The 22,336-nt window shown below is 48.5% G+C and overlaps 1 protein-coding gene and 1 long non-coding RNA gene across 15 annotated transcripts in view; one reads left to right on the top strand and one right to left on the bottom strand.

The window, feature by feature from the left end:
- The window catches only part of Ptk2b (protein tyrosine kinase 2 beta), a 120,835-nt gene extending 98,579 nt beyond the window's left edge, over positions 1 to 22,256 (top strand). For 5 of the 14 annotated variants that reach the window (XM_087586458.1, XM_087586461.1, XM_087586457.1 and 2 more), the window contains exons 11-30: positions 620 to 737; positions 1,150 to 1,189; positions 1,565 to 1,611; positions 2,410 to 2,460; positions 2,877 to 2,974; positions 3,738 to 3,822; positions 4,129 to 4,229; positions 4,494 to 4,609; positions 5,695 to 5,795; positions 5,960 to 6,049; positions 6,768 to 6,972; positions 8,753 to 8,861; positions 10,241 to 10,306; positions 16,978 to 17,124; positions 17,226 to 17,261; positions 17,568 to 17,592; positions 18,528 to 18,574; positions 19,173 to 19,310; positions 19,552 to 19,632; positions 21,304 to 22,254. In XM_087586458.1, the coding sequence (XP_087442584.1) occupies positions 620 to 737; positions 1,150 to 1,189; positions 1,565 to 1,611; positions 2,410 to 2,460; positions 2,877 to 2,974; positions 3,738 to 3,822; positions 4,129 to 4,229; positions 4,494 to 4,609; positions 5,695 to 5,795; positions 5,960 to 6,049; positions 6,768 to 6,972; positions 8,753 to 8,861; positions 10,241 to 10,306; positions 16,978 to 17,124; positions 17,226 to 17,261; positions 17,568 to 17,592; positions 18,528 to 18,574; positions 19,173 to 19,310; positions 19,552 to 19,632; positions 21,304 to 21,519 (1,917 nt within the window). In that variant the 3' untranslated portion in view covers positions 21,520 to 22,254. 14 annotated transcript variants of the gene reach the window in all.
- LOC120097020 (uncharacterized) lies at positions 1,743 to 6,180 on the bottom strand. The gene is made up of 3 exons (XR_015638889.1): positions 5,919 to 6,180; positions 3,437 to 3,539; positions 1,743 to 2,146 (listed from the first exon to the last, which is right to left on the bottom strand). It is a non-coding gene; the product is annotated as an uncharacterized LOC120097020 (long non-coding RNA).
- Positions 22,257 to 22,336: the final 80 nt, after the last annotated feature.

Raw genomic sequence — 22,336 nt, 5'->3', positions numbered from 1 at the left:
TATAAACCAAAATAAAACTACACCCATTATCCAAACAAGGTGTAGACACTATACTAATGATAAGATTTAAGGAAATTTGGAGGACAATTATTTCTTTAATATCAAGAAAAGTAGAAAGAGCTTTAGGGTAGGTAGAAGTGACAGAAAGTAAGGTACACGTGTAGCAGAAGTCCAACATTTAGCGACTAAGCAACAGTTTAGAAAACAAGACCTGAGGGACATGGGGCGTTTTTTGTAGTTAGGAGACCTCAGACCACCAAACATTTGTCTCTCTTCTCTTAGCAGAATGCACTGAAGCCCCAATCCCGTCCACCTCCCAATCCTCAGGTTTTGCCTGTACACATCGAGCACTTACCAAATAAATACAAGGCCTTGTGCTATTAAGTTCAGAATGAGTCCCAGACCTGGCCTTGCAACCAAGAGCGCTAGGTAGCCAGCAGGAGGGATGGCCAGAGCGCCCTCTGGTGGCTGTCTCTAGCCACACACAGAATACTCAGGAAAGGTGTGGATGGAATCCCACAGAGGTGGGGCCAGGTCCTGCATTCCCTTCTTCCTCCCTGTGCGAGGGACTCTAGTCCAGGCTCTGCTTTCTCACTTGTGGCTGGCCCCTTCTCTGCAGTCCTTGTCCATCAAAACCTCGTCCCTGGCAGAGGCTGAGAACATGGCTGACCTCATAGATGGCTACTGCAGGCTTCAAGGAGAGCATAAAGGCTCTCTCATCATTCATGCCAAGAAAGGTAGGTTTCTCTTTGGAGGTAGACTAGCCCAGAGGTGGATGTCAGGCGCAAGCCCAGGCGTTGGTCCTTCAGTGGAAGCAAAGAGTTTAGGAGTGTGAGGAGGTGCTAAGTCTATTCTCGGAGGTCAACTACTGGAAGTGACTTCTGGAGGGGCTGTGTTTGCAGCCTCTAGCATAGCAGAGCCTTTGATAACATATAACTGTTCTGTTCTGTGTGACCCTGATTAGGGAGCAGTCAGGAAATGGGCAAAACTGGAGCATGTGAGATTGGCGGGAGGAAGTGTTCAGAGAGGGCTCTAGTTCCAGCTTCTACCATGGTGCTGACAGGGGAGCCTTAGAAGCAGTGTTCCACACACCATCCATTCACCCGTATGTCCTTGGTTCCAACCCTCCCTTCCTCTACTTTCCACTAGATGGTGAGAAGAGGAACAGCCTGCCTCAGATCCCCACACTGTGAGTACATGAGAGATGCCTCTATGGGATAGGGCTGGAAGACCACGCATTGAACACCACCCCCTCCCTTGTTTCTGAGAGAATGCTTGAGTCTCTTCATTTCATGAGGGTGTGTGTCCCCTCTCAGTACACAACCATGGGAATGGTCTCTGTTCCACCCGGTGCTCCCTTGAGAAGAAGGCTTCTGTCTTTCCTTCAGCTCTTGCCCCTTGGAGTCCTGGGCTACACCCCCAGCTCACTGACAGCCAGGGTTGGCTGCTTTTAAAGGTCTAGCCTGTGCTGGCTGGGTGGATAGGTGTAGATTGAGGCTGCATAAGGGGAATGTTTCAGGGTTTCAGGGTCAATCAGCTCCTGCCCTCTTACCTTCTCCTACAGAAACCTGGAGTCTCGGCGGTCCCACCTCTCAGAAAGCTGTAGCATAGGTAAGCATGTTCCCTGAACCCTCGGCCTCTGCCCCTCCCTCATGCTTGCCCAGCACCTGTGCTTCCTCTGCTGATGTAAGCCTTCCAGGTATAACTACTTTCTCTATCACTTCTCAATGACGACTCAAAAATAAGCCTACATGGTGGTGTGCACCTTTAATCAATGATGGCTCAAGAACGCCGTTTGTTGTTATGACAAATGTTGACTTAGTTTGCACCATGGTACTGTTTTGATCTTGGTCAGCTGCATTGGCACAAACAATACAATAGACTGAATGACTCAAAGCCAGCCATGTATTACTCTGAGTTCTTGAGGTTGGCAAGCCCTGTCACTGCAGATTCTGGTTGGAGAAGGCTTGCTTTTAGGTTGGTCTCCTTGCTGTGTGGTCACATGGTAGAGAGCACAATCTCTAGTGTCTTGTCCTCTTCTTTTAAGAACACTAGTTTTCATCAGAATCCTCTCCTCACAATGTCATCTGACTCTCATCACTTCCTAGAGGATGCCAGATGTCACACTGTAGGGTAGGGCTGAGGCCTGTGGGTTGGAGAGAGTTGAAAACTTCGAGTTAATAATAAAGTGAGTAATGTGTCATTTGAAACTAGCAAGGCTGAGAGAGTAGGCATGGATTCAAGCTTGGTGCCTCTGGCTGTGGGGCTTCCTTGAATCCTGGTGTAGGAGACTGGACACTCCTGCAGGACCCCACCCCCACTCACTCCTTTGGAAGTCATGGCCTACCTCCTGGCTGTGTCCAGTGAAGACACATAGCCCATGGGCTGGGCCCCTTTCTGTCATTACAGAGTCAGACATCTATGCAGAGATTCCTGATGAGACCCTGCGAAGGCCAGGAGGTAGGTTCTTGAAGAGGCTGGCCATCCCTCAACCACTGTGACCATAGTCAGTGCTCTGGGAAGTGACATCATAAGTATTCTTGGGACACCACAGGAAGAACCTTCTGTCTCTCCTTTATTCTCATCTGCATGTGCTCAGACAGAGAAGAACTGAGGAACCCTTAGTTTGGCAGCTGACAATCTATTACAGGCCTTAAGTGGATCGGTATAGCTTCAGTGAGGACTTTAAGAATGTGGACCTAGAACCCAGAGAGGAGGGAGCAGAGTAATAGATCTTTCTAGATCTGAGACAATGGAACAATCTAGATGCTATTTCCAGCTCGCCCTTGAATCTTTGCTGTTAAGCACCCAGGTTCCCTGGAGAGGCCAGCTGGACTCTGGACTCTGTGACCCCCCTGTTTACTCCTTCTGTGCAGGCCCACAGTATGGTGTTGCCCGTGAAGATGTAGTTCTTAACCGCATTCTGGGTGAAGGCTTCTTCGGGGAGGTCTACGAAGGTGTCTACACGAACCATGTAAGTCCCAGACTCTTACCCCATCCCTTTCCTCTGTCTGAAGAAAGAGAGGGGAGCGGGGTTGGAGGTAGCAGCTGGCTGACACATAGTGGGTCCTCAGTCATATGCTGTGGGACTGTTTCTGGAGCACTCAGGGAGTGAAGGGGATGAGAGTCATTCCTGAGATTGGGGAGCAGTGTACTAGGGGTAGAAACATAGTGGGCTCTGGGACTTGTGGGAGAATGCAGAGGAGGAAGGGTGGTAAGATGTGGTTAGAGAAGGGCCTAAGTGGATCCAGCAGGAATCCACTTCAGGTGGTTCAGGTGGCTTAAGCCGAGGTGAGCCTTCCTATATGGTTATACTTCCAGCAGGCTGGAGAAGGCAGACCTATGGAGAGCAGGGTGGTTGAAAGCCAACAGTAAAGACACAGAAGGAGGCCCTGCTCTCCTCTGATGGAGACCCTGTGTGTGTTCTGCCACATACCTGCTTGCCTTTGAGCAGATCACATGACTCTGTATCCTCCTCTGGACACAGGCATTGAGCTTTCTGGTCTCTGAAGCTCTTTCTAGTTCTAACACAGAATGATCTGGAAGGAAGGAAACAAGGGAGAAAACATGAAAAGAGAGAGAGAAATAGGGCGTGTGTGTGTGGGTGGAGGGCATGCCATTCAGGAGTCACACCATTTGCCTAGGCTGGTAGTCAAGTCTGAGAAGGCCATGCTGAGGCTGGGGCGAGGATACCTCTAGAGAGCACTAGAGTCCCTGAACATACACTTCTGTTGCAGAAAGGGGAAAAAATTAATGTGGCCGTCAAGACCTGTAAGAAAGATTGTACCCTGGACAACAAGGAGAAGTTCATGAGTGAGGCAGGTAGGCATCCTTGGGGATGAGCCTGTGGGATGACCTCAGGGAAAGGGAGCTGGGAGGCTGGGAAGTCTGAGCAGGGACAGGACCCCACTCCGACTTCCGACTGTAAACAGTCTCTTGTACCATGTCCCACAGTTGGAGCAGGGAGCTGCGTTTCTCTTATGTGGCTGGGAGTGGGGCTGTAGCTTGGCGGTAGAACACCTGCCTGGCATGCATGAGATCCTGTGTGACCCTCAGCACTGGGGAAAGAAAAGCTAACTATTTTCTGTATGACCTTTAACCCGCTCCATCCCTCTCCCCCTCCTTCAGTGATCATGAAGAATCTTGACCACCCTCACATCGTCAAGCTGATTGGCATCATTGAAGAGGAACCCACATGGATCGTCATGGAACTGTATCCTTATGGGGAGGTGAGCTCAAGGGCTTGATGAGGGACAGACCCCATGTGACAATCAGGCCACAGTTGAACAAGGATGGGAGACATTGATAGCAAGGCGTCTTTACAACTTCCTGCTTCTATATTTAGCTGTTAGGTGGAGGAATTGCCAAAATATATTACCATCTTTGAATTTGCCTCTCAAAGGAAATGAGGGGTCAGTGGCTATGAGGGCCTGGTGATTTGGCGTCAGGCTGGGGCAGAAAGTCATTCTGATGTCATACCTCTCTTCCTGCAGCTGGGACACTACCTGGAGCGAAATAAAAATTCCCTGAAGGTACCCACTCTGGTCCTGTACGCTCTGCAGATATGCAAAGCCATGGCCTATCTGGAGAGCATCAACTGTGTCCACAGGTAGGAGGAGTGTGAGACTTTTACCTGGTCCCTGAGAAGGAGACGGTGTGTAGAACTTGAGAGTGATGTGGTCCTAAGCCACAATCCCAGCCTGGTCTGTGCCTGACAGCTGTGAGTGCTGTGCACACCGTACTCAGGTCATCTTCATGAAACATGTCCCCACCCAGAAACTTAAAAGGTCCAAGGATACAGAGAAGAAGACCAAAGTCTGAGGTCTCATTGTAGCTCTGCATCTTCTGCTGCATCCTGGCGAGTGCTGGGGGTGGGGCTGCCCTCTGGCTCAGTGTTCTACCTCCTCCACTTTGCTCACTGGGTGGCTCACAGTCTAGGAAAAAGGAAGTGATCTACAGAGGTGTCTGGAGCCTCCTAAGGTCTTTTGATCTCCTCCCTACTTCTCCAGTATCCCTGAACCACCCTCTACTTTAATTATGGCTACAAAGGTGGTTCTTCCCTACTCTCTACCTGGCTTTGTTCTTAGTCCCTTGAGAGCATGAGCCTTGAGGAGACCACACTGAGATGCTCAACCCACCACAGACACAGCCTGTGGGGTTTTGAGCCTGATTCTGTGCAGAGCCATGTAGGGGTTACAAACAAATATCCTCTGACCCCCTTCATCCACTGACACCCTTGGAGCACATCTCAGTCCAGCCTGTGTCCTAAAACAAGGTCGTGATCAAGGGAAACACTCCTTTTCCTTGAGAATCACATTGTGGTGTGAAGGTCAAATGGGAGTTGCACATGGCCTGGAGCTAGGGCGATGTGCTTGCAGGTTTGTTCCCTTTATGTATCTGAAGCTGTGTTTTAAGAATTATCCTTTTAGTAGCAGATACTGCAGGAAGTGAGTGAGAAGCAGTTGGGCCCTCTGGAGTTGATGGTGACACTAAGAATAGCAGATAGCCCAGGTCAGCAGACATTCCTCAAGGAGAGCCAGATGCCTATGAGTTGCAAAAGTTACATTACCCTGGTGGCACTCTATTCCTGTCAGAAACCTGTTGTTATGTTCTTTCAGGTCAATGCCTGGCTTGCTTCACATGTACCAGGGTCCCAAAGCAGTTCCTTATGCTAGCCTTCCATTCTTCCTCCAGGGATATTGCTGTCCGGAACATCCTGGTGGCCTCTCCTGAGTGTGTGAAGCTCGGGGACTTTGGGCTCTCCCGGTACATTGAGGATGAGGACTATTACAAAGGTAAGGACTTCTCAGCAGCCAGGGTGGTTTGTATAACTCAAAATCCCAGAGCAAGGAAGCCTGGGGTTCAGGCAACCTTGGCCAGTGGTCTCTGGCAGGTAGGAACACAATTCTAGATCTTACATCCGTAAATAATCCCTGTAAACCTCTTTGTCCACACAAAGCTTCCGTGACCCGTCTCCCCATCAAATGGATGTCCCCCGAGTCCATCAACTTTCGCCGCTTTACAACCGCCAGTGACGTCTGGATGTTTGGTGAGTGGCGACCCAGGTGGGCCTGGGAAAGTGCCGATTCTCAGGTCCGTGGCTTGGGCAGGAGAACAGAACAGAGAACAAGGGTCTTACATTGTGCCCCTCAGGTCCCAGTGCTACTGAGATGTCCCAAAGATACAGAGTCAGTGAGGGATAAACTGGGCTCACTCCCTCATAAAGACTCTTGTCACAAGCATATACTATGTCACCCATCCCCAAGGACTATGTGGGAAAGGCTTCATGGAGTCCTTAAGGAAAATTGGCCAGCTTCTTTTGACAAGGAGGTGCGAGGAGAGAGACCCCAGCTAGATGACATTACCACTTTGCACATGACCCACTGGTTCTGCACCTGCTTCTGAGAACATCACCACTCCTCCTGAGTATTCTACACCTGAGGAAATTAAGGCTCCGCAGGGACACAGGCTAGTACTAGTATTAGAACTTCCCCACCCTGTGAGGAAGAAGCTTTGTGCCTCATGAGGAAGTTCTGATGGTACAGATAATAGCCTCCCCTGCATCCCCAGAATCTTAGTAGCTCCACCAGGAGGGTTCTAAGTGGTTCTTGTACTATAAGTATAGGCTATAACTGTCATGACTGGACCACTGTGGTGGGCAGGACCTCAAGAGAGAATGTTCCTCCTCTAGTTGGGACCAGTGGCCATAGTTATCCCTGGGGAGAACAAGTTGGCCCCTCCCCTGAGCTTCCCCTCTCTGCTCTCAGCTGTATGCATGTGGGAGATCCTCAGCTTTGGGAAGCAGCCTTTCTTCTGGCTTGAAAACAAGGATGTCATCGGGGTGCTGGAGAAAGGGGACAGGCTGCCTAAGCCCGAACTCTGCCCGCCTGTCCTTTACACACTCATGACCCGCTGCTGGGACTATGACCCCAGCGACCGGCCCCGCTTTACGGAGCTTGTGTGCAGTCTCAGGTGAGCATAATGTGGGGAGCTATAAGTAGAGGATGAGGCTTCAGATGCTGTGGGGATCTCCAGCCCTGTGCAGTGGGTATCTTTGTTCCCCTTTGTCAGACAGGAGAGTTCAGGTTAAAGTTGGTGACTTGATGCCTAATAGTGATAGGTAAAGTGGCACTTATGCCAGAACTTCCTTCTGATCAGCACGTGGAAGGTGCCCTCCCTTCCAGTAGAAGTACAGCAGGTAACAGATACACTTTGCTGACCTCTGTCTTAAGGAAACTTGCTTAATGAGCTTAGATAATGTAGCAAACACTCTCTCTCTCTCTCTCTCTCTCTCTCTCTCTCTCTCTCTCTCTCTCTCTGTGTGTGTGTGTGTGTGTGTGTGTGTGTGTGTGTGTGTGTGTGTGTGTGTGTGTGTATGTGAACAGGACCAGGGTTTTGGGAATGTTAGCCAAGTGTATTACCACTGAGCTACACTCCCAGCTTGAGTGATGATATTTGAGGGCAGGAAAATAGGGAAGACATGGCATCACATGCATATAATCCCAACACGTGAAGGGCACAGACAATAGGATAATGCTTTCAAGATCATCCTTAGCACACTTTAAAAGTAAAAGGCTAATGGGAGGCTCAAGGGAGAGGCTAAGAAAGCCCAGGTAAAGATGGCCCTGCATTTGTTTTTTGACTTGGAATCTCAAACACATTCCAAACTGCCAAACTGTAGTCTTAGAATGCCTATCTGCTCCCAACTTCCCTCCATGGCTCTTCTGATTAATTCTGCACCATCCGTTGGTCCTTCATCTGGGAGACTTAGGAAGCAAGAACATTCTAGGATAAAACGTAATTGAAAGATAGAATCTGAGAGAACATAGCTCCGGGGCGAAAAGGGAGAAGGGTCTTCAGAACCCCAGGGAGCCTTAGTAGTTGCCCATCTCTGGGCTGACACCCACTCCTACCCCTTAAAGAGACTCAGAGCCCAGAGGAACTCTGACACCTCCTTCAAGAACAGCCCGGCAGTCTTTCCTCCATGGTTAACAAAGGATCCAACTAACCCACTCCGACCTTGTGTCAAACTTTGAGAACTTACACAAAATTCTATCAAACTTTCAGAGTCCTTGTGATTGACAAAACATAGTAGGCTATGGACACAGTGTGTGTGTGTGTGTGTGTGTGTGTGTGTGTGTGTCTGTGTGTGTGTGTGTGTGTGTACACATTTAAAGGGACAGTACTACATGGTATGCATTCGATAATGCATAATGTTTAGTGTTCCTTTGAAGACATAGACTTGAAGACCCTGCAGTAATTACAAGGGCCTCAGGGTTGAGAAGCACTGCACTAAGAAAGAAAGCCAAGACCTTATTAGGAGAGTAGAAAGTAGCCCCAGGGCAAGCTATGAAGTGAGAAGGGATGTACCTAATGTCATGGTGAATTTGGGCCCCAGTCATAAACTTAGATGGGACACTGGAGATGTAAACAGAGCTTTTTGACAATAGCTGGTGCAGAAAGGCTGCAGTGGGGGAGGAAGAGCTGCCAGCCAGCTTCTGCCACCCATGGGGCTGGCTTTCTAAGGGTTTCTACCAATTGAATCCATTTGAGTGACCTTCTCAAACCTTGATGTAAGGGTAGCCTCAGGATCTCCATCCTAATCTGTCTCAGAGGCATCTCCCAAGTCACTCTATAGGGAAAATGAAGGTAGAAATGGGCTCTGTGGTGGCCCTCATTCAGGTCTCCCCTGACTTCAATGTGTCCCCCTTTGACCTGGTTTCTCTCTCTATCTAACCTGACTCCTCGGCAGTGACATTTATCAGATGGAGAGGGACATTGCAATAGAACAAGAAAGGAACGCTCGTTACCGACCCCCCAAAATATTGGAGCCCACTGCTTTTCAGGAACCCCCACCCAAGGTAAGCCAAGACTGGGTCTCATTAGTCTCATGGTCACAGCAAAGCCAAATTCCTTTGTGGCCCACTGCCCTTTCAGAGCACAAGGAGCTTGCTTTCTTACAAGCCTTTCTCAGTCCTGAACCCAACCGCCCACCCCCACTCCCCAACCGTCCATGGGTGTCCTATCAGGAGAAATCTGAGGCCAGCACACAGCCTGGGGGAAAGTTGGAGCAAGAACTGTCCTTCAGAGTTACCCACGAAAACCAGTGTGCTTCTAGGGATAGCAGTTAAGGAACAGGAAGACAATAAATGAAAATGTCCGAGCCCCTGAGATTCAGGTTCTATGTCCATCCCTGCGGTGACAGCTTTGGGCTCAGGATCGATGACCCTGTTGCCCCACCAGCAGATGGTTGGGTTTCTAGAAACCAGTGCTACATTAGCCAGAGCTGACAAAACGAAATACCACAAGCAGAGTGACGTAAACAACAGCCAGCCAGCCCTCACAGTTTTAGGAAATGGGAGGTCCACAGCCCAAGGAAATCTCAAATTTGGTCTCTGGTGAGGGTCTGTGGTCACTACTTTTCTCATCACTGTGATTAAACACTGGATGAAAGCAACAGAGGGAAGGGTTTGTTTGGACTGCATTTGAAAGTACAGTCTGTCACAGCAGGGAAGGTATGGCAGCCAGAGCCTGAGGTTCCATAACATCTGCAATCAGGAAGCAGAGAGGTGGATGTCTCTTCTAAGTAGCTTTGCCTTTTTTATATGGTCCAGGATCCCAGCCTCAGGAATGATGACCCCACATATGGAGAGAGTCTTCTTTCAGCTAATTTAATATTGAAATTAAAAGATTTCTGGAGTCTTGTCTCTTTGGTAATCCTAGAACTGTCAAATCGACAGTTATGTCAAGGTCCCCTTCCTCATTTTTAGATGGCCTCTCCGTTTTGCTATATCCTCAAGTGTTAGGGTCAGTGAGAAGGACTCTCTTAGTCTCCTGTGCTACTCTCACCAGGACATTGATCTCATCATGAGATAGCTTCACCCAACTCCATTCTTCTCTCAAAGACCACACCTTATAAAACCATCCCTTTGGGAGTAGGATGCCAGTATATGAACAGGTGCTGTTGGGACTGTGCACAAGAGATGAATCCATAGCAACTTCTATTCTGGTCCAAAGACTTCTCTCATAGTCTGTCTTGCATGTGCTCCTCCCATCCCCTCCCATCACTGACCATACAACTAGTGCTCAATGAGTGGCTGCAAAATGAATCCAATGATAATCTGTTCCTATCTCTCCATTGTAAACAGACAAAACTGCCTCTGACTTGGTGGTTTCTTTGGTGTATCCTTCTTACTGAAGGGGAGAGTCAGACTGAGATAGCCCTGTGTTCTCTTTCTAGCCCAGCCGGCCCAAGTACAAACACCCTCCACAGACCAATCTGCTGGCTCCTAAGCTGCAGTTCCAGGTAAGTGTGTAACCGGATGACGGGGAGGGTTGACTTCATCCTCCTCAAGGGCCTTTCTGAAATGCCATGCTTACATTTTTGAGGTGCAGCAGCAAACACTTGCTTAGGGATCAAGATGTCCAGGTTGGCTCTCTCTTGGTAGCCAAGAGAGAACTTCAACTTATATCAAAAGAACAAAAATTCAGTTCTTCCAGAAGTTCTGCCTGCAGCCCAGTCCACCCGTCTGCAGTGTCTGTTGCTTCTTGTGCCTGCCTACAGCTGTCTTCCTGTGCCCCTGGCTTCTCTGACCTCCTACACTGAGCAGAGCCTTCTGAGAATGAATTCCAGGGCTCTAGGGATGGATGACGGTCCTATGGACTTGAGTGCCACCCAAGGCTCTATGTAGAAGCTCTGGCTAGGACCTAGGTGGTCAGGGAAAAGGGAGCCGGGTTCATCTGAGCTGTCTGAATTCATCATTGCCAGCCTTGAATCTCCCAAGGCTGTAGCCTGTGACTCACAATTCCCTGTGCCACTCTCTTGCATCTGAGTGAGAGAGCCAAGCCCCCTGCCTTTCCTTCCCCTACATCCCCTAGCATTGAGAGTAGAATATCTCAAATGACAAGAACCAATGTTAGCTCTGCGGATGCTCTGGACAAGAAGAGTGAGTCTCCCAACCATGCTTAGGGAGATGGCCCTGTGTCAACAAGTGAGCCCAACCAAGATTGGACAGACAAGTCCTCTCCATATGAAGAAAATGTCTTGCAGGAGGCAACAATGGTGCCTTTAAAAAGATGTGTAGGTTGGCAAGATCATTTAATGGGTGAAGTGCTTGCTGCCAAACCTAATGACCCAAGTTCAATCCTTGGACACCACACAGTGGAAGGAGAAAACCAATATCCAGAAATTGTTCTCTGACCTCCACAACCACTATGCAACATGCATCTGTACTTGCACATTAAAAAAACGCTTACAAAAACATCTGAAGTAACATGGGTAGACTGGAGAGGCGGCTTAGTGGATAAAGCACCTGCTGTAGAGGCATGAAAGTTGGAACTTGAAGCCCTGGAACCTACATAAATGCCCAGGGAGCATGGTGGCTATCTGTGACCCCAGCCTTAGAAGGCAGAGACAAGGAATCCCCAGAGTGAACTTTGACACAAACTCTAGGTTTAACATAGAGACCGTGCTTTAGTGAATAAGGTGGGATAGTGATTAAAGATGATTCCTGACATCAATCCGGAGCCCCCGTATGCACTCATACACACATGATCACACCACACACACTCATACACATCACACACTCAAAAATGGAGTAAATTTTACATCCAGATAATTATACCCCACACAAACATCCACACACATACATATACACGTACATTTATATACACACATATACATATATACACACAGACACATAGGCACACACAGACACACACATCATATATATACATACATATGTCTGTGTGTGTGTGTGTGTGTGTGTGTGTGTGGTGTGTTTCTGGGGTTTGCTCTTGTGGATTCAACATTCAACCAACCAATAATGGAAAAAAGAAAAGAACAAATTTTTCTTGACATTATCCCCCAAGCAACATACTACACAACTTACATAGATAGCCCTTCCAAATATTCAGTGTAAATAACCTAGAGTTACTTTCTATCACATGGCAGCTATGGATATACAAATGCAACACCATTTTATGTAAAGAATTCCATATCTATGGTGCATTCTGGAACCACACAGCCCTGGGCCACCGAGGAATAACTCTGTGTATATGTGTGCATTCATTATCAGTAAGCTTCTCCTAACCCATGTCACAACCTTGCAGCATGACCCTTTTCCAGAGTGGCCTGAGGTCCCCTGGCCTCAGGAGATGAGCTGTCTGTGAGCATGTATAGGAGGAGTGTCTGGCAGAGGAGAGGCCACGTTGCTCTGCCCATCTCTTCATCAGGGAAATGACATCCCATTTTTTTATGTGCCATGGTAGAGCAAGTCTGAACCACCATGGTGCGTTCTCGTCCTTTTCTGTGTGCTCCTGTTTGTAGCAGCTAATTGTCCACCCTCTCGCCTTGTCCCTGTGCCTTGTGCTTCTTTGCTTCTCATGACTAGGTCCCTGAGGGTCTGTGTGCCAGCTCTCCTACACTTACGAGCCCTATGGAGTATCCATCTCCAGTTAACTCGCTGCACACCCCGCCTCTGCACCGACACAATGTCTTCAAGCGCCACAGCATGCGGGTAAGAGGACTCTGCATGCTGGGTGTCAGCCTCGCCACGGAGGCTGCTGGAGGGAGGTGGCCTGGGAAGTGCTCTATGTTTCTGTGTGCCAGTCAGACTGCTGAGAGCCTCTGGGTCCCTTTTCCCTTTGCAAGCACATCAGCTGGACTGACCTGTTTTTGTCCAGACTGGTGCTGTGGCCAAAGATGGCAGATTCTCTCCCTTTCCTGAGTCTCAGGAGTCAGGTACAATAGGCAGTGTAGAGGCTTGTGGGCAGGGCATAGCAGGGCCTGGGGTTGCTATGGGATAAGGGATGCTGGAGGTGCCTCCCCATGCTGCCTTCCTGACTGATGGCTTTGGTTGCTAAATCTATCCCTGGAGGAAAGATTTCCTCATGGTGGCTTTCCCTGCTGCTTTTGGGAGTGGGGCTTCTGGGTATGAAGAGTAGAGGCTGGTGTGAAAACAGGCTCACAAGCCAGCTCCACTACAGCCTCTGTCTCCAGCGAGGCCCTGGGCGCCTCGTGGACCAGATGGTCAGGTCTTCTGCACAGAGCACCTTTGCTTTTGAGCAGGTGTCCACCCCACCAGCAAGTTGCTATGAGCACTTGATATATTTTACCAAGTTATGAAACGGCTGAAACACTAACCATTTTAGCTCTCACCGTGTATGTTTCGGACTCAAGAAACTTGAGGGGTTTTTTGTAGGAAAAATGTATGCTTATTAAAATACATTTGAGAAATGTAAGCAATTATGTTGATGTGCTTCTGTGCTGTTATTCTTAATTTAGCAAAAATTTGAAATGATCATAATTCAAAATTCCAGGCAGCAAGGTTCTGAAGTCAAATTTCTCCAAACTCACTCTATTTTTCCTCTCTGACATCAATTTAACCAATTTATGTCTTCATAGGTGCTTACCCATAATTAACCCACAGTTGTAAGCATGTGCTGTAATTTAGGCAATGCTCACCGCCACTCCTACCCTGGACTCTTTATTCACAGTTAATTAAGTTTCAGAGAGCTTTGTTGAAAATTGCGTTCTTTTTGGAGAGAGGCTGCTTAGTGCCTGTGGGTGGCAGCACGGCCATTGTCTAGGCTGTGTCCCACTGCCAGGACTTTGTTCAGTTCCATAAAGACAGCCTGTGCAGGTCTTTTGTGACAGGGGTTTAGAAGTGATTGTCATGAGGGAACTCTGAGAGAACATGAAGAATTCTCCTTTAAATAAGTAAAAAAAGAAAATTGAAATATAAACTCCATTTTATGGTATACATGAGAGTCTCCTCCCAGTGCCGTGCCCACGAGATGACAGGTTTCCCAGGAAGCATCCTAAAGCATGTAACAAAGATTCAGAGATGGCAAAATGATTTTCTGTGTAGCATGGCTCCTCTGGGAGTCCGTGGGACATCACACAGTGGTGATGGTGGCGGTCATTCCCCCACCACATATCCCAATCCAATAATGAGGTTCAGAAGGGCACTGCGGGGTGCTGTCCTGGGTGCTGAAGGAGGAACCAGGAGGCTTTGCCTTCAAGGCACAGATACACACTCAACTGCATCACTCCTAAGGAAACCTTGGAAAGGGACAAAACTGGAACGTAGGAGATGGACAAAGAGTAAGAGGTGGAAAGCTATAGGGTAAGGGGTGAGGCCACTGCTTTGGTACACGATGAGGGGGTGGGGCCATGGTTTTGCTAGAACAAGGAAGGTTTATGTGGAGGTGTAAATGAGGCAGGAAGGATGAGCCACACTCAGTTACAGAAAACGACTCGTAAGCACCATTCTGCAACACAAGTTCCCGATTCCTTCCAGGAAGTGTGGGTGTCTGTTGCCTAGGGAGAGTACCCAGAATATAAAGAAGTTCAAGGCTTCAACGTTATTATTAAAATTATTGGAGCTGGGAAGATGGCTCCGAGGATAAGATACTTGCTGTGCAAGCATGAAGCCCAGAGTTTGGATCCTCATACTCACCTAAATGCTGGGTCAGTGTGCTGGTTCCCCTGTAATTCCAGCTCTTGGAACACAGAGAATTCTGAGAGCAAGGTGGCTAGGTTGATTAGCCCATAGCAGTGAGTTGTCAGATCATGGTTCCTGAGGGAGATATCATGCTTCAAGGATATGAAAAACAGTTGAAGGAGATGCCTCTCTCAGCCTCCAGCCACCATACACACATGCTCCCACAACACATGCCAACATGCATACACAATGTGTGCACATGCACACACAGATTAGGAATAAAGCAAAAAAGCCTCTCCTTTTACCCTTTAGTTTTACTGTGAAATTAGAGTCATCAGAACAACTTTCTAGTATGTGTTTGCTAAAATATTTGCCAAGATCAAACCTGGGGCATACATTGCTTGTAACTTGTGGCAATCTCCTAGGACCTACAAGAATATATAGTAGATTTTGGAGTTCAGTAACTCATCCTAACCGTATTTAATATTCCTCACTCTCTATGTTTTCTTTTATTTCTTTTTTTTTTCCGGAGCTGGGGACTGAACCCAGGGCCTTGCGCTTGCTAGGCAAGCACTCTACCACTGAGCTAAATCCCCAACCATATGTTTTCTTTTATATTTATGACCCTGTATTTAAAATTTTTGACACTTAGTTCTAACATTTATTAAGAGCCCAAGGTGACCATAGACCGCCATTGAGTTTAACTGTTTTTTTTTTTTTAACTTTAAAATGCTTACCTTCATTTTTGGAGCATTTGTGTCTTAGTCTGTTTTTCCCTTCTATAACAAAATGCCTGAGGCTAGCATTTCACACAAAGAAGAGGTATAGTTCAGTTTTGAGTGCTAAGAACATGGACAGGCAGCCACTGGGGTCCACTGAAGACCTTCTGGCCACATTATACTATAGTAGATAGCATTGTGTTAGGTGCATAAATAACTCTATTAGTCACTTGGCACTCTGAAGACAGAAACACAGTGGTTTTTAAAACTGCCATTCTCCCAGCATCCAGCTCTATGCCTACCACACAGTATGCTTAATCAATAGTTACTGAATGGGTTGGATAAAGAGTACTATAAGAAATAAACACAGAGAGTTGAATCTATATTAGTGATGGGCAATGTACCCCAATACAACTATTTTAAAGCTATATTGTAATGATCAAGCCTGTTTTACAGGGCTTAGTGGGGAACTCATCAGAGGCCTGGCGGAGACATGACTAGTTAAATGTAGATATAATATTTTTTATTTAGCATTTTCTTTAAGTGACCTATAAGCAGGCACATCAAAAGAAAGGGACCGTGTCACTTGCCTTGGGCTTCTGTAACAGGATACCTGAGACTAGGTGCTTTTTACTGGACAGAAGTTTGTTGCTTCAGTTTGGGGGACCGGGAGTCCATGATTGAAGGCCACTTCTTTTTTTTTTTTTTTTTTTTGAAGGCCACTTCTAACAAGGGCTTTCCTGCTGTTTCTTGGCATGGCAGAAGACACCATGTGGTTGAGAGAAAACACAGAATGAGAACAGAAAGGCAAACTCTCCCTTCTATCAGGAGCCCTTATTTTTTAACTTGTTTACAAGGTCAGTGCCTCCATGATCTGCAAACCACCCCAACTCCCAATGCTGTTGTCCTGGAATTCAAATTCCTGACACATGAGCCTTACAGTGGGGCCACACTCAAGCCTTAACAGGACTTCACAAAAGAACCCTATCGCTAGCAAAGGGTTCCCCAATCAAGAAGATACATGCAACCTTATTCGTCCATTAGATCCAAGAGGCCAAGGTGATCAATCATAGTAGACCACAGCAAAAGAGTTCAGAGGGACTGAGAAAGTAATTTTGCAAATGCACCCTGGTAAGACTGAGGTAAATAGGAAAACACCAACACCTACTTAAGAAACAAAACTAAGAACAAGTCCAAAGCCTCACTGGTATGAGAAGCCCAGGCTTAGGGCTGTGAAGGAGGAAGGAGCATCCATCTTGTGTCTATAGGGTTATGCTTCTGGGACTTTGATTATTCATTTTCTCTCTTAGCTCATTCATTTCTTTTAACCTTCCGCTGTGTCATTCAAGCTGTCATCCTAACCAAGCTTGATCGATGGGCACAAACGATCCCGTACACCTGGAGCTCAGGGTAGCCCCACTGTCTGTCGATGTCTCCAGACCTGTCACCATAGTGCTCAGATGGAACAAGTTCCGAGGGTTTGGAGCCAGCTCTGTATTTCTAAGCCTAAGAAGTGTCAGCAGCCATCACAAATGCCAGCCAAGAAAAATCGGTGGGTGGTTGAAAATTGGATGTCATTGGCAGACTGTGTGACAGTTTGAACCCAGTGCTCTGGGGTTTGGCATCTGGTTACAGCCAGGCCTGCGGATGAGGCTGAGACCAGAGTAAAACTGTCTGCATTTGTGCCTCTGGCTTTAGGAACAGCCAAGAAAAGAGCAGTGGGCAATGCCAAGGTTTGGCTCCCTGAGGCTCTTCAGCAGAACCTCTCTGATCCAGGCCTGAGGATGGGGCTCATTGTGTTGTCCTCACAGGAGGAGGACTTCATCCGGCCCAGTAGTCGAGAAGAGGCCCAGCAGCTCTGGGAGGCAGAGAAGATCAAGATGAGGCAGGTCCTAGACAGACAGCAGAAGCAAATGGTGGAAGATTCCCAGTGGCTGAGGCGGGAGGAAAGATGCTTGGTGAGTAGCTCCCTCTGTTCCTTCCCGCTAGAGTGGATGCCTCCCGTGCATAGCCATTCCTAATCTGGAATCTGAGTCCTTTGCTTTGTTCTCCTCTGCAGGACCCGATGGTTTATATGAATGACAAGTCCCCACTGGTAAGTCACAAGGAAAGGCCTCTCAGAGCCACAGCCTGAAAGAGCCTCATTTACTCAGGACTCATGCCAGACCCCCGGGTCTGCCTGTCTCTGCCCTTGAGGCTGACCCCATGCATCTCTTCACCTGAAAGCCCACGAGAGTCATATTGTTAGTGCTGGGCCTCTAGAAAGGTCAGCTGGGTCACAAGCTCTTGGGTCCCCTCATTCATGGCTGCAATATCTAAACCAGAAGTGGGTGGGCCATGAGAAGAATAAGATGTTCCCTGGAGGCAGAGTAGTGACTCTTTTTCCTTCCTTTCCTTACAGACCCCAGAGAAGGAGGCCGGCTACAGTGAGTGCTTCCTTGGGGCAGTTTCTGCCTGGGGTGTGTTGGGGGTGTGGTGCCATCGAAGCTCACTGTCCTGCAAGGAGCACAGGGTTGTCTTTGATTTTAAGGAAGAAAAAGTACCACCTGCCTGGTTTTGTCCTGAATGTGTGGAGTCTTTTGGATTTTAGAAGGAGCCTCCCTTCAGCTCTGCCCAGCCCCACCACTCTCCACCCACGCGGCCCTTTCTACTCTTCAGACATCTTTGAATCTTCTTTCCTCTTTATCTTTCATCTTCATTTCTTAAGCGAACCTGGAACACTCTCCCTGTTTCTGGCTTCTGAGCTAATGATCTCATTCTCCAGATAAGAACTGAGACTGGGGCTGTAAGCGTCTGCCTTGGACAAGCTTCCGTGTGGTGGTGGGATCAGAGGCGAGCTTAATGCTTGCATCTCTGCTCACTCTTACAGCCATTGCTCATCAGAGTAGAGTTGATAGTATGAAAGAATCATCTTCGGTCTTAAAGTTTACCCTCCCCCCCCCACACCCAAGCTACCACTGTACCATGGTGGGCTTCACAGACTGCCACCTGCAGACTGTGGGACTCTTTCCCATGGATGTACAAAGCTAGTATTGCTGTTCCTCGAAAGCTTGCCCATCTTGGAGGAAGCACACCAAGGCGCTGAGTTCCCGCACTTGCTGCATTCATGCAGCCCTGCCTTGGCTTTTTTCTTCCTATGCCATGGACAGATCTTGTCCCTGGCTACTGGGAAAGCAGGAGGACTAAGATCCAAAGCAGGGAGACTGAGATCCTATTTCCTTGGTCATCTTCCCAGAATTTGGGGGTTACACTCTTGGGATCTCCTGATGGTAGAGATGGGGCACTGGCTTGATTATGAGAAGGTAGAAAAAGAAGACCAGGTACTGAGACCTTCACCTACTCTCTGTTCTTCCTATTACAGCGGAGTTCACAGGGCCCCCCCAGAAGCCACCACGGCTCGGTGCACAGGTGTGTATTGGAGATATGACTATCAAAAACCATAGACCTGCAATGTGCAGAGGCCCTCAGAGATAGTCCAGTCCACTGTCATTATTGTCGAGATGAGCCCCAGAGAGCATATGCACCTTGTCTGAGGCCTCATAGCTAATTCAGAACAAAATGGTAGGAGAGCCAGGCTTTTATCTCCTGGGTCTCTTCCCTGACCAGAGGAAAGGTCTCATTGGTTCAGTCTAGGATTGGGGTAGGTGTCTTCTTCCTGAGCCTTCCCCCAGATACCAACATCCTGCTGTCCACTGGTTTTCTTGGTTTTACAATGTGCGTTCTTAGTATCAGCTTCACACAAAAGTCACTGAGGAAATGTTAAGGTGACGTGCACTCCAGGACCAGATGACGTCTACACTGGGCTGGTTTGATAACACACTAATAGTTTGTTTGGGTCTCCCAGTTGAAGGACCATGATTCCAGAGGCAGAGGGAGTGGCTCTACCCCTAGGGCAGAGTGCCATTGTTGCAAAGCCTCTTTCCTGTGTGTTCCCAGGAATGAATAACAGATGTAAAGGGTCCTCCTGGCTCCCATGAGTCACTAGCCATCCACCCCTCTCTTTCAGTCCATCCAGCCTACAGCCAACTTGGACAGGACTGATGACCTCGTGTACCACAATGTCATGACCCTGGTGGAGGCCGTGCTGGAACTCAAGAACAAGCTCAGCCAGCTGCCTCCTGAGGAGTATGTGGTGGTGGTGAAGGTGACTGATATGGCCAGAGTGGGTCAGGGAGGTCGGGGCTTCCTATACTGACCCTGGAAGGAACCCACTATGTCCCTCTCTCAGTGACAAGCCCTGTAGACCCCAGGGGAGCAAGGGAACCCTAGGGAGTCCAACCCCAGGCAGTCTCAGAGGGCAGATGCCATCCCAGAGTGCAGTCCCAGGAGGGGCAGCTTTTCACAAAGCAGGTGGAATAGCCGCTGCCTTGCTCCTGCTCTCTTAGAATGTGGGGCTGAACCTGCGGAAGCTCATCGGTAGCGTGGACGATCTCCTACCCTCCTTGCCAGCATCTTCTAGAACAGAGGTGAGTGTCCTCATTCTTGGCCATGCCTGCTGTGCCCCCACACCCCATCCATGGCTGTAATTTCCACCAGAGCTATCTGGGCAGCCTTAATTCTCCCAACAAATGTCTCTGCAGAGCACCGGAGCATCACAGGGCTGAGCCTGCTCTGGGACCTAGTAAAAAAAATCCCAGTCTAGGTCTCAAATAGTCTCAATAGGTATATGCAAGTAAATGCACACCTTCTCCCCCACCCCCACCGTACTATCCCTTACTTAGTAACCCTCTGCATTTAGATATCTTACTGAGATAACAAGCTATTGCTGAAGTCAAGGGGGAGCCCTGGTGCTCTGGTGGAATGATGCGCAGTGATGTCCCAAAAAGCTGTGACCCACATGCAGAGTACCTTACATGGCAAAAGGAATTTTATTGAGCTGATAAGTTAAGGGTGCAAGCAGGAGAGGTGCTAATGGAGTATCCAGGGGCAAGTGGTCAGAGTCAGAGACAAGGGACTGTGAGGGCAGTGCTTAAGTCAGAGGGATGCCTCTGCTGGAAGGTAAGAAGAGGTAAACTCAGAGCTGGGAAAAAGAAGGAACAGACTCTCCCCTGGACTCATTAACAGGGACACAGCTCTGTTGATGCCCTTAGCCCACTGTGGGATGTATTTCAGAAGTCTGACCTCCAGGACTGTTGTAGAATGAACACGCAAAGTTTACACTGCTATGTTCCCGTGGCCATGGCAAACAGATGTTTCTTGTCTGGAAAATCCAGTGGGTAAACGCCCTGCCTCCCAGTGGTCATCTGTGTGGCACATGCTGTCATGTGATCTATACGCCTGTGGTTGCCCAAGGGCAGAGCTGGCTACCTTCTGGGTGACAGCAATGCCCTACTAAGGAGTCCCAGCTGGGCAGGTGCCACCAGAGGACTGAGACTGCTCCTGAAGATCTGGACAGCTCACTGGGTGAATTTCCCAGTGCAGATCTGATGGAAGGGTTTGGCAAGACCAATTGATTTACTCGTTCAATGCCTTATACAGTAGCTTTAGTGCTATGTTTTCATCACTAGCAATGCAATGGTTAAATAGATATGGGATCTGATCTCTGGACTTGACCACAGACAGCTAAAGAATTACTTACTTGAGGAAAATGTCCAAAGGAAAGGAAAGATTTATTTTGGCTCCATACTTTGAAGGTGCAGTCCATTGTGGTAGGGAAAGCATGGTGGAAGGGGTGTGAGGTGACTGTTCACATTGCATCTACAGCTAGGAAGTGGGAAAATGATAAACACTTTATCCTATTGGCTCATCCCAAGACCTCAGCCCATGGAGTGCTGTCGCCACATTTAGGGCGGGTCTTTGCACCTCAGTTTACCCTATCTAGAAACTCCCTTACACACACGCCCAGTGGTTTGTTTCCGTGGCCACTCTGAATGCCATCAGTGTGACTTATCAAAATCACCCATCAAAATAGGTGAATGCGGTTGACCTCTGGTCAGCAAGCAGGGATTGCTGCTGTGAAAGAGGCCACTAGGATGCCTGCTGCATCCATCTCTGTGGACCAGCTCCAGTCTGTGCAGAGGGCTGGATTCAGCCGAGGTTTGAGATTAGTTTGCCCCCAGGGAACTTCTGATGTCTTAGCCAATGCCCCCACCCCCATCCATTACTCATTCAGGCTTTCCTGTGTGCTTGCCCATCAGATTGAAGGGACCCAGAAACTGCTCAACAAAGACCTGGCAGAGCTCATCAACAAGATGAGGTTGGCTCAGCAGAACGCTGTGACATCCCTAAGTGAGGACTGCAAGCGGCAGATGCTCACAGCATCCCATACCCTGGCTGTGGATGCCAAGAACCTCCTGGATGCTGTAGACCAAGCCAAGGTTGTGGCTAATCTGGCCCACCCGCCTGCAGAGTGATCAAGGGAGGGACCACCTGCCTGCATCTTCTGCCCCAACCTTTCCTGCCTTGCCTTTGGTTATTGGTCTTCTAGGGAAAGCTGAGAAGAGTCCTCCCCTTACCACTTTGCACGACCCCCCTTTCCCCAACCCACCCCAGACTGTGCTACTTGGGCTACATCTGGACAGAAAGGACTCTGGGCACAGACACGGGGTGGGGTGACATAGTTCATAGGGGTACTTCTGCCAGCCATTCCCTCCTACCCCAGCCTGGGTTGCTGGAGCATCATTGGGGTCATAACTGTACCCCTACCAGCCAAGATGGCTTTCTGCATGGACATTTGAGAGCCAGTATTTCTCTGTCCTCTTTAGCCCTCAGGGACCCCTGATACAGAGGGGACAGAGAGGGGTTTTATTTGTAGAGAAGCTGGTGAGATGAGAGCTGGGCATGGCTCTCTTGTACAGTGTACATTGGAATTTATTTAATGTGAGTTTGGCCTGGACAGACAGCCATGGGCCACAGTCCAGGAACAAGCTAATCCAGCCACAGGGAAGAAGCAGAGTCAGGGGTCAGAATGGGACTTCATGTCCTCCCTGCGTTTCTCTTCTCCCTCTTTCCTCCTCCCCTCTTTTCTTAGTCCTCCTTTTTCTCTTCCCCCTTTTCACATCTGTTCCTTTCCTCTCTCACATTTGTGGAGAACATCCATTTACCTTTTCTCTTTTTGATCTGTGGTTGAATTAAAATCATTAGCATTCGCTTTGTGGTTAGCTTGACTGTGCCGTTCATTTGATCTGATCTCTGTGGGAGAAAGCAGACCTGAAACCACAGCCCTGGAAG

The sequence above is a fragment of the Rattus norvegicus genome, chromosome 15, assembly GCF_021556685.1.
Source record: "Rattus norvegicus strain SHRSP/BbbUtx chromosome 15, alternate assembly SHRSP_T2T, whole genome shotgun sequence".
NCBI classification, from domain to species: Eukaryota; Metazoa; Chordata; class Mammalia; order Rodentia; family Muridae; genus Rattus; species Rattus norvegicus.
The sequence above is the reverse complement of the archived record's forward strand: the minus strand, read 5'-3'. Positions and strand labels throughout refer to the sequence as shown.